Here is a 12372-nt window from a genome sequence, read left to right as displayed (position 1 = left end):
TTTCACTGTATGTAATATGGCTCTGAAGAAATCCCATCTGCTCCACATGCTCTGGATCCTTCCTCTAATGGTTGTTTTCCTCTATTGAAGAGGATCCCATGTCTCATATCCCCTGGAGAATGGGCGAAGAGAGAGGAGCACGTCTTTGCACACGGGAGCATCCGCCATTCCCATGAAAGGGAGAGGGCTTTTGGAGCGTGTAATTCCAGCAGCCATACATTGGCCATCTGTTGACGAGGGTGTGTGGATGTGCGCGTGTGTCATCATCATCGGCCACAGCTGTTTAGTCTAATACCATCAACGAAGAGCATCTCTAGACCGTGACTCCAATCTCAAACCAATTTTTGTAATTATTACATTTCATGTTCTTAGAATCTCACCCACGTGCGAGTCTTTTCCAGTTAGCATGCATAATTTAAATAACGGGAAAGAGGGCCTTGAAAACGCAGGACGATAGAAGACATTATACAGTACTGCACACAAGGAAGTTATGAGGAATAATATAACCCAAACCATGATGTGCGTTTACAACTAGCAATGGTAATAAATGTATTCATTCATTAATAAACCAGTCACACGGCAATGAAGGCAATGCGCTAAACATGTGGTAGTAACATTGCCCAATAATATTACAAACTGCATGAGAAGTGTCGTGTTCATATATAGTATTTTGCTCCTACAGACGGAAGAACTGCACATATTTGGACGTGTTGTCTTTGTATAATTTCTGTTGGCAAATTGTTACTCTGCATATTATTATATAGAAGAAATATGATTTGCTGTTAAGAGTTAAAAGAAATATTAAACCATTGAGTGGAAAAAGCTGATAGAAATGTTTTCAAATGAACTACAAAATATGGTAACACTTTATAACACTCAGTTAACTATAAGACCTTTATAGATAATGAACTAATCATGAACAAACCATTTATATACATTTGTAAAAATATTCCATAAATAATTTATGCAATTTAATTTGAATGCACTGTTATTTGAATGATTGAATTCACTTGACAAATACAATATTCTCACAAGCATCAATTAAAGTGACATGAAGTCACATGACTTGATCAACCATCTCTTTGTATGATTAAGGCAAAACCACTGTAGATGTTTATTTCTAGAATTGTTTAGGACAGGGGTCTTTTCTGGTGGATAAGGTTCAGGACAGGAGTCTTTTCTGGTGGATAAGGTTTGAGACGGGGGCCTTTTCTGGTGGATAAGGTTCAGGACAGGAGTCTTTTCTGGTGGATAAGGTTTGAGACAGGGGCCTTTTCTGGTGGATAAGGTTTGAGACAGGAGTCTTTTCTGGTGGATGGGTTTGCGTTTCCTTCCCTCAGCTCTGGGTCACTCCCTTGATATGCCGTCAATAGTACTGTAACTAAAAACACAGACCAAGTGTGCCTCCTTGTGGTTAAGAGTGAACATTGCAAGATCCGTCAAGAAACCTTGACAATTTTGAGATTACAAAAAATAGTGATCCACTTCCTAAAGCATGCAAGCACACTGCCATGCGTTTAAAATCACAAGAGCTTGTAATGAAGTATATTGAAATACTAGACAGAATATTCTTTCATTTCACTGGGTAGGGCTCACAGAGTTACTCTAGGCCCGGTCCTGTGATCTTCTTTGGGACATTAACAGCCTTTAATAGAGAAGCTGAAATTGCCTGGCGGATGTTCCCAATACGGAACACACAAGTGCATTATGTGCAATCAAGCCTACAGCTTCACAGCAGAATCCCTACATGGTCAATAACTAAAACTCTTGTGGTGTAATCCACAGGCATGGAGGCACGCAGAAAGATGATTATCATAATTATAATAATTTCAAAAAGGTAACTAGATCTAGCAGCAGCTAAAGCGTGTTACTTGCTTTATTATTATTATATTTAATTTAATGTTATGAAATGTATGAAACTGAAAATGTATAGACTCCTCATTCAAAGAGATAGGGTTTAGGTCAAGTTATCAAGATGGCGGAAGAATGAACAGACTTATTTTTGTACATATTAATATACAGTCCCCCATTTTTAGCAGGTAATAGGTCATCTTTGACAAGAAGTCTGCAAGGTCTGGACGAGATACAAACAACCACCACCAAGCCAAAACGAGAGTCAACAATTTATTGGGTCAACTTCGTACAATGTGTACAATCGTATAGAACTCTTAATCACCAACTCTTTGGAACAAGATTGAAGGCAAACTTACACAAAGAAACAGGCATACAGCGGACAACCATCCAAGGGAACCGACGGGGGGGGAAGCAAGACCACCAAGTGCCGTCTTCCCGGGTCAGTAGAGAGCCTTGCATGAAGAGCGTTACGTTGAATAACTAATGTTGGTCTTCTAGAACAGTGGTTCCCAGCACTCCCTAGTGCCGGCAGAGTGCGTGGGTTTACTGGGTGATGCCGATGACCCCGCAGGCCAGCCGTGCGCCAGCGTTACCCGTCTTCAGGCTCTCCTCGTTGCCTCCTTTTCCCAGGTCGTCCCCCTTCTCGTGGATCTGCAGACGAGAGGAGGAGGAGGACAGTTGGGTCAGAGAGACAGGCACTGGCTACAGTCTCATGAATTAACCTCTTCATTTTGATTTTTTCCCCCCGATACTGAACATAACGCGAGGCATGAATCACCCAATCTTCTGAATTTACGCCATATAAAATAGGGCCCGCTATACATCACGCATGAGGCTACGAGTCAAATATATATATATATAATTTAAAAAGCATTCAAATTAGGAATTCATGTAGTCAGTTTCCTCTAAGAGAAACCATCATCCATTCGTGATCCCCAAGGAGCAGATATGGGTTCAGAGACCCACTAAAAAGGTCACTGACGAGAATAGACACAATTCCCTCCACACACCAAGGTACCTCACTGCCCACACTATGACACAATGCCACAGGGTCGAGGCACTAGGGTGTACGCCTCAGGCTTTACCACAATACCCCTTATTGCACTTGGTTTACATATTTTGTTTTGCTCCGATGTGTGTGGGTTGGAGTTGAGCGGGGATGGTGGAAGTATTGCAATTGTTGGCCACACCAAAGGCTCTGCCACACACTCAAGACATCTCTTTGCAGACACACATATACACAACTGTATATTGTGAACCAACTAACACAATGACGTTATAACATTTGTCAAATCATAAATATAGACAAACCAAAAATGTGAGTAATTCTTTGAATTTGGAAAAAAGATTTCATAAATAAAATGATCTGAACTTTTGTTTTAAGACATTAACAATCAGATTCCATGTCCACAACTGAATTGCGTCAGCGTCTTTTGAATCGACGTGTTGATCCACGGGCCAATGCTCCCTTACTTTCTCTGGAGCCCAGGATTGGAACAAGCTGCCTCTCCCCATCAAGCAGAGCTTGAGCCTCCACAGCTTCAAGAGAATTGTCAGGAAGTGGCTCATGGACAGAATAGAAGAATAGCCCCCTATAGTTTGAATGGGTTTCCAATCAGTTTTTAGTTATTGTGGGGTATACAATTTTAGCAATAGGTTAGTCTTTTAATGTTTTAAATGTATGAGTTTTGTGTTATTGTCAGTTTTTAGTTATTGTGGGGTATACAATTTTAGCGTTAGGTTAGTCTTATAATGTATGAGTGTTGTGTTATTGTCGTGTTTTTTTGTTGTGGCCTAACAGCCCTGGGACCATGACGGAAATAAGGGTTTTACTCTCTCATGTTATCCTTTGGATCCTTGTTGTGTGTTTTTAATCCATCAATAAAATAAAATAAAATCAAACACCATACCAGCCACTCTGCCTTACCACCATGGTTCTGCCAATAATGGAGAGAGGCCCGTTGAGTGTGAGCATCTTGTCTGTGATGGAGATCTTGGCGATGCTATCTGCTCCTGCCGTGACGTTGCCCAGGTCTCCAACATGCCTGGGAGGGGAGGGGGGGGGGGAGGTGGAGTTAAAAATAAAATAAAGAGGTTTACGACCTCAGTACGGTAGGACGACCTTTGATCACATCTGCTCTGAAATAGTCCTCAGTCTGCTTCACAGAGAATCAGTGGGTTCTGCTAACCTACGGACAACAGAGCTTTGGTTGTTTTAATAGTGCGTTCGTTCCTCGTCGAGGCGTAAAATCATACATTTGTCACGATGTTCTGATGATGTCATAATAAAAGTAAGAACAAATTCAGATTTTATTTATTGTCAAAAGTATGCATAATGTTGTGTTAATGCCACAACAAGAGATATGTAATGTTAATTACCTGAAATTATTCCGTTTTTTGGGGGGGAAACCCTGCATATATCGGTATCGGTTGATATATCGGAAATTAAGAGTTGGACAATATCGGTATATCGGTAAAAAAGCCAATATCGAGCATCCCTAATATTTTCCGATATCACATTTTTATGCCAATATCGGCCATCCCTAGTTTCAATCAAAGAAATCACCTGTCTGCATCGGTGGGACCAGCGTGAGTCTTGCTGTGAGGGTTGAAGTGAGGGCCGGCACTCATGCATCCTGAAGGAAGACACGCAAATACCTCCGTTAGGAAACATTTAGGATTCATACATTAGCGGTTAAAGGAAAACTCCAACATTTTGGGAAATTAGCTTATTTAACATCTTCCCTGGAGTTAGACAAGAAGATGCATACCTTTTTTGTCTCAGTTTGTCTAACGTTTATTTTGTACATTATCTAACGTTAACACGAACCTAAACTAACGTTACAACTAACCTAAAGTTAGTTTAGGTTCGTGTTAACGTTAGATAATGTACAAAATAAACGTTTTCCGCTGCTATAAACATTGCACTTTTATTTTGAAAACCCCAGAAAGGAAGTCATTATATTTGCTTTACCATCCTGTTCCGTGTTAGCTCCGGTTAGCTCCGAGCGTCCAGTAGTTAGTAGTATATTATCAATACCAGCCATTGGATTACTGTTTTCTAAATTGGGGAGGCTTTTAATCGTCAAGGTAAGAGGATTTTAAGTCATGGTATCCATAAACTTCAATCGGTTCGGATCCTTTGAAGGAATGAGAATATCAACAAACCTGTAGGGAACGTCAGGCTACTGTCCTGCCTCACTTCCAGTGATGAAGCTAAGCTACGCTAACGGAGCGACTGTTCCCAAAGCTAAATGCACACCGAGACAAAAAAGGTATGCATCTTCTTGTCTAACTCCAGGGAAGATGTTAAATAAGCTAATTTCCCAAAATGTTGGAGTTTTCCTTTAAACAGTTGTGCTCAACTTTTCAAAAGCAATAAGAAGGCCAATATATAGTAAAGGATTTAGTTTTGGTGCAAGAATTATGTCATGAAATATGCTCAATATTTTATTGTCATCATGGCACACTTTACCATGATATTATTTTATTGCCTAGCTGTGCAGGAGTGAAGAGTCTATGGTGTATTTTCATGACTGAACAAACAAACTGTCCATAGAGGAGGAACATTGGGTGCCTGGAACCCAGTGTGAAGCTAGAAAGCTACCCGGAGAGTTACCTTTTTAATGAATGGAAGTTTATTTCGAGCCATTTAGCATGTTACAAAATAAATAGAAGCTACAAGCTTGTATATTATGCCCCCTAACCCCAGTGCATCATCTTATATTCATCGCTGATCTTAGTTATCAACCAAAAAAATAATAATTAACAACAATCAGCAATCATAAACGTTAACAATTGATCTAATCAATTTGATTCAAAACGCATGGTTAACCATCCACGGCATACTTCAAGAATAAGTTTAGTACTTACTTTATGAAATTACTAGCAGTATTTTTACTTTCTTTTTTAACTCCTCTGGTAGACGATTCCACAACTTCACCCCACAGACAGATATGCACATGCTTTTTATAGTGGCATGTACAGTCGGCTGTTTTAAGTGATACTGCTTTGATTAACGACATAAAATAGAATAATTATATGAATAAGGCTACATGTATAGCAAATATGATTTAAAAACAAATGCCCCTCCCCTGAAACTGCATAGTGCTCTAGGAGTGTCACATAGCTGTCCCAATTACCATTGTTTGGGCTTCGAAGCTTCATTTGTTATGGTCAGCAAATAGTTGAGTTTCAATGTAGGGAGTAAATGAGCCGGGGCTTTCCCTAAACAATGATGTGGGGTGCAGCGCCACCATGTGTTTATATACACACACAGCTCAATCAATTAGAATATCGTGTAAAAGTCAATATATTTTGCAGTAATTTGTGCAAAAGGAGCCCCAACCAAGTACTGAGTGAACATACTTTTCAGAAGGCCGACATTTCTATATTACATTTCTCTTCAAACTCTATCTCTCTCAAGATACTGAATTTTGGGCTTTAAGCCATAATCATCCAAATAAAGGCTTGAAATATTTCACTTTGTATGTAATGAATCTATAAGAGTTTTGCTTTTTGAATTGAATTACTGAAATAAAATAACTTTTCCACAATATTCAAATTTATTGAGCGGCACCCGTGTATATATACCGTATATATAAAAAGCTTGGGGTTAGACAGACGCATCATTGGGCAATACATGATTGCTCAGTCCTCTGTTCCACTGCGTGCAGAGAATATAATTTTTTTTCTTTGACAGTGAATACACCATGCTAAAATTGACCAGACGTGAAAAATTGCCACAGAGCCTATTCAGCACCTCCTTGAGAGCACCTTCATTCTGGTACCGGACCGCTGGGGTTTAAGAGGTTAATGAGGAACCACTTGATCAGTCGCTCACCGTTGGTATTGTCCCCGAAGGCGTGGACGTGGAAACCATGCTCGCCAGGGGCAAGTCCTTTGATCTCTCCTGTGAGCGTCACGGGCGCAGAGTCATTCTGGTAGGAGGAACATACAGTAGAGTAGTACCAATTTATATATTTTATACCCAGTTAATCTGTACATTGTATATTACTAACTTTTGAACTCTGGTTGGATGCCAAACTTTTGTTGTACTGTACTTGTGTTGTATAACGACAATACATTTTAATCTAATCTAATGTGTATGCACAGAGCGTGGTGCCTGGCTTGAAGAGAGATGCCGATCTTGCTCGATTTCTAAACGGACGAGCAAGCTCACTCTTGCTCCTTGTGGCAAAATCGACATGACAGCAATATGTACACGGCTACATCTTCCCAGGTATGCGGTTAGCGATTCAATACAACCACAGTACTAGTCTCAAGAGAATAGATAAATACGACGACAATACTCTCCAAGGGATAGATACAACTACAATACTCTCAAGGGAAAGATACAACTTGGGATAGATACAACTACAAGTCAATACTCTCAAGGGAAAGCCCCAAGTGCAGCCACTCTGACACTGTCACTGATGCTTGAACAGTACTGCCTGATGCAGTTACTGAAGGAACCGACGTTGTAGTATCGACAGTATTGCAGACAGAAATGGTGACTGCAGCCTCTGCTGAATCAGCCCCAACGTCAAAGTGCTGCAAAAGTGCAAGTCATGGAACTTGTGATTGCAGCTCCCCGACAGAAGAAAATGCAGCAGACATTGCCAAAGGTTCTTCTGCCCCACAATATGCACGTCGTCACGGATAGTATTTAATGTAGGTTATCGTGAGCACACAAATGCACCGTTTCTAAAGTCATATGCTCTGAAATTCATGGATTTGGTTGATTTTTAAAACTTTATAATGTACAAAGCAAGAAACATTCAAAAACTGTTCTTGGATAGAGAGGGAGACAGATTTAAAAAGGGACATTTCTTATTTATTTAAAACAGCCGTGTGTTCGCACTACTCTTAAAAGCATGTACATTTCAGTTTGTGGGGTGACTCTGGAATAGATAACAAAATTAAATGTGAGAAAAAACGTCATACAGTTGAAAATGAATTACAAAAGAGTGATTCTAGAAAGGTACAGACGTACAGTAAAGAGGGAGGTTGCAAGTTGGAACTCATTTTTGGAGATGTTGAAATTATTGACATGTCTAGTTTGAGTTTGTTTGTAACGGTTTTATTCTGATCTAGTCAGCATATACATTTTGCTCTAAAGATACTGGGTGGACAGTAGCCTATCGATTGTAAAATAGCCAATTAATCATAAAACAGTAATGATTATATATTAACTTAATCGATGGACAAGTGATCTTGTTTGCAGGTGATTTTGATGGAAGACAATTGAACACCGTTTGAAAAAAGGGTTTATTGCAATACTGTTAAGCCAATTGCTTCTTCCTATTCAGACAAGTGTTGTTATTATTTTATGATATCTTACACAGTAAATTAATTATCTTTGCATTTTATTATTGTTATACATGACATTACATTTCTGATTATTTGTATTGTTGTTCGAAATAAACTTAATCGATTCACAATAGTCAGAGGTACAGCACAAGAGTGAGGAAAAACATGAACGTATAGAATTAGTGTACAACTGTACACAGACTTAAAAAGTGCATAGGTGGTCAAATTAGTTGGGTGTGGCTTTCTTGCCTCTCGTCATTCATTGCAAGATCAAAACATGTCTTGTGCGTGGTGTGGAGATCGATGTGCATGCGATTGTGTACAATTAATAAGATATCTGCACCTTTGTATTTGTGAGCTAGAGACAGATAAATGAATTGCTTTAGCATTTTGTAACCTCAACACTAATGGTGATGCAACATCTCCTGGTCATAGAAGAATTCTAAACGCTTCGCAGTTGGCGCACACACACTGGTCAATAATCTAGCTTTGACGTTCACTTTCAAGGCCAAATTCAAGGGAAAGAGACCATTTAAGATCAGAATCTGACCGTGTGCGTGCAGTAATGACTCAGCAAAAATATGTAGCCTATCCAATAATTGGTTGGGCCTTTGCTACTGAAATGATCAGTGGCTGGGGGGGGGGGGGGGGGTACACGAGGTCAACATTAACGTTACCCTCAGCTAGCAAGCTAAACTGTGCAACAGGCGTTTCAAACCGTGCACTGTTGATAATTAATGTGACCTCACCTCTGGTGTGTTTACAGCATCGACTGTTCAAAGGTTGTCGACAATATTGTCACAAGGAAAGATGAAATTACCTACCTGGGTTCCATCCTAGAGGCTAATCTCTCCTGTGACAAAATGGCATCCAATGTAATAAAAAAAGTCAACCAACGAACTCGATTCTTGTACCGGATCTCCTCTCTGGTAAACAAGAATACCCTGAAGACTCTGGCAGGAGCACTCATTCAGGGGTACTACGACTATGTGTGCACCTCATGGTACCAAAGCACCTCAAAGGCGCTAAAAACAAAATTACAAACATCTCAAAACAAACTGGTCAGACTACTGCTTGACCTTACTCCTAGAACCCACCTCACCCCTGCCCACTTCGACAACCTAGGATGGCTTAGAGTAGACGACAGAGTACAACAACTTGCAATGGGCCTGGTCTACAAGATACACTACACGACCAAGGTACCCATGTACATGTCAAAATACTTCCCAAAGGTCAGTGAATACCACGATCACAACACCAGAGGGAGCTCCACAAATCATGTCAAACCCAGATTCGGCTCAAATAAGGGACTAAACACGTTACGAAATTATGCCACATCAATGTGGAACGCCCTACCCAAAGCTGTAAAGGAATGTGGATCACTACCCACTTTCAAAACCTCTCTCAAGGGACACCTACGGGAGACTGCAATTCAACACTGGCCCCTGTAAATATCCTAACCCAATCATTCCAACCCCCTCCAATGTACAGTCATTTACCTAGTATGGTTTTGTCAATAGTTCAATGTACAATTGTGTTTGTTTGTACAGTGTCTCCTCCCCCCCCCCCCTCAATGTACAGTGTTACTTGTTTATACAGTGTGCCCCCCGCCCCCCCCCCCCCCCAACCACCTCCAATGTAAATTACCCAGTATGGTTGTCAATATCCCAATGTACCCAACCCCCCCCACCCAACCTCCAATGTACAGTTTCTACGTCAAATGTATATACTCCCTTTTCTTGACTCCTTCTGTATCACAAACAGTACTGTATTTGCAAATCTGGTATGTCATAAATGTATAGATGTAGCAGTACTGACTATCTGTATGTCATGTATGTCATATATGTCTATATGAATTGAAAATGGGGGACCCTGATGGAAACAAGACAAACGTCTTTCTCAGGTCTGCATCCCCTTAACAATTGTATGTATTGAGCCGTACTGTATTGTACCCATTCTACAATCTGTTAAATAAAGTTTTCATTCATTCATTCATTCATTCTTGATACAGACAAGACCCAATAGGGTCCAGCTGCAGCGCCGGAGAATCCTCTCACTGGGCAAGCCTGTGGCAGCCACAGAGGGCGCGCGCTGATGTAAGTCTGGCTTAAAGTACGAACCTACTTTCTATAGAAGCAGCTCGGAGGTGCGCCGTTTTAAGGGAGAGTGTGTTATTAGATTGATTGAACATTTTATTAATGTCCGCCTTGTTTCGAACTGGTTATGCTTAGGCCCTCTTTCGAAGTCGCCCTCTTTCGAAGTGGGTTATAGAGTTTGGAATCAGGGCTGAAAACTTTATGCAGAATGGGTACAATACAGTACGGCTCAATACACACAATTGTTAAGGGGATGCAGACCAGAGAAAGACTTTCGTCTTGTTTACATCAGGGTCCCCCATTTTCAATTTATCAGGAATTGCATGGTCTATCGCCCTGCTCTAAAGACAAACTCTAAGCATAACTAGTTCGAAACAAGGCGGACAATAATAAAATGTTCAATCAATCATTCCAATAACACACGCTCACTTCATTCTTAGATGGCATGCACCGCCGAGTACTTCCGAGACACTTCCGTACTTTGAGCCAATCAGCGCGCTCTCTGTGGCTGCCACAGGCTTGCCCAGTGAGAGGAATCACCGGCGCTGCAGCTGGACCCTCCTCGACAGACGAGACACACGTTAGCTAGTAGTAGCATCACCGGCTAAAGGGCATATTATGACTTTAGAAACGGTGAATTTGTGTGCTCACTCACGCACGTCAGGAGAACAACCTACATTAAATACTATCCTTATGGCTTTTTGAACATTATTTTCTTTAGGTGTGTGCATATTGTTTGTAGTGGTCTAACGTCAGCCAGCAGCACCATCAGCTAGTGTCGTTTGAATGAAACAGCCGAGCTGGTCGCAGGTCTGCTGCTCACCGTGACAGCCGACAGAGTGCCTTCCTTGCTCCTCAATAGCAAACCAACCTATGTTGACCCTGTAGGACTGGTTCTGTCCGAACCGTTCGTTCTACAAGCATCACAGAAACATGTCAAAAAGGTCCTCACAGTTGCACGAGTGTCTCGGACAGAGATACGGGGTGGTTCGAAAGCTCTGCGTTGCTAATAAACATTTTAAATATATTTTATAAACTGGTCAATACTGCTCAAGCTGCCTGATGCGCATGCGCTATGATAACAGCGCATGCGCATCATGCACCCAACGCTGGAAATAATGCTAGTGTTGACCAGTTTATTAAAGTTATTTAAAATGTTTATTAGCAACGCCGAGCTTTCAAACCACCCCGTATCTCTGTCCGAGACCCCCGTGCAACTGTGAGCACCTTTGACACGTCTCTGTGATGAATGTAGAACGAACGGTTGGTAAATAACCGGCGTTTCAGGGTTAATGTTCCCGCTCATCAGAGCACACAGCCAACGAGCAAACACCGGCAAACTGCCTGTGGCCTGAAACAGTTGGGCCGATATTAAAATAATATAAAGATAGCTCACTGACTAAACTAAAAGGCGTCGCTATGAACTAGTAACGTTTGCGTCCAATAAGCTCTATATCTGCTGGTAGTGATGACAGTCTGAATGTTTAGAGATAGTCGGCCGCCATGTCTCTGGCCTCGTTAACCATGGTGGCGGCCCGCCGGCTGGAACCACGACACTGTAACTCGGGACAGAATGCAGATAATTTTGCCCTAATAATATGTGAAAGAAGAGCTAGTTAGTTAGAGAAGAAGAGACACGTTACCTCCTGTTCGAAATGCACCGTCCCGGTGACTTCTCCGGTTCCCTTCAGCACGCACACGGCTTTCAGCGCCATCTTCTTAACACTTGTTGTCAGTAATAATCCCCGAGTGAGAGTGTGTCTCCTTATATCTGCAGAGCGGAGCAGGGTATATCTGCAGAGCGGAGCAGGGTATATCTGCAGAGCGGAGTATGGTATATCTGCAGAGCGGAGTAGGGTATATATCTGCAGAGCGGAGTACAGTGGTGCAGTCGTAATATGGGAACTGGTAACACGCCACGTGCATGCGCACGCGCGCGCACGTGCATGCGCACAGAACAGATTTTTTTATTTTTTTTTTTAAATAGAGAAGCTGAAAAAGGTAGCAGGATGTAGCCTTCAATATATAAAGAAATTATATTGTCAACAGATATGGTTGAAAAACAAACAATGTTTTAAATGTAATAGTATGTATGTATTGAGCCGTACTG

The 12372-nt window shown here is 41.3% G+C and overlaps 1 protein-coding gene across 1 annotated transcript; it reads right to left on the bottom strand.

The window, feature by feature from the left end:
* Window positions 1–2111: 2111 nt before the first annotated feature.
* On the bottom strand, window positions 2112–12027 carry sod1 (superoxide dismutase 1, soluble). Its single transcript, XM_084339230.1, has 5 exons — window positions 11906–12027; window positions 6698–6794; window positions 4421–4490; window positions 3782–3899; window positions 2112–2505 (listed from the first exon to the last, which is right to left on the bottom strand). Exons 1-5 carry the CDS (start codon window positions 11975–11977, stop codon window positions 2398–2400), a joined length of 465 nt encoding a protein of 154 aa, XP_084195356.1. The 5' UTR covers window positions 11978–12027; the 3' UTR covers window positions 2112–2397.
* Between the last annotated feature and the right edge of the window lie 345 nt (window positions 12028–12372).

Source organism: Notolepis coatsorum (assembly GCF_963971535.1).
Source record: "Notolepis coatsorum genome assembly, contig: SCAFFOLD_177, whole genome shotgun sequence".
In the NCBI taxonomy this organism is placed as follows: domain Eukaryota; kingdom Metazoa; phylum Chordata; class Actinopteri; order Aulopiformes; family Paralepididae; genus Notolepis; species Notolepis coatsorum.
This window is presented reverse-complemented; position numbering and strand designations above follow the sequence as displayed.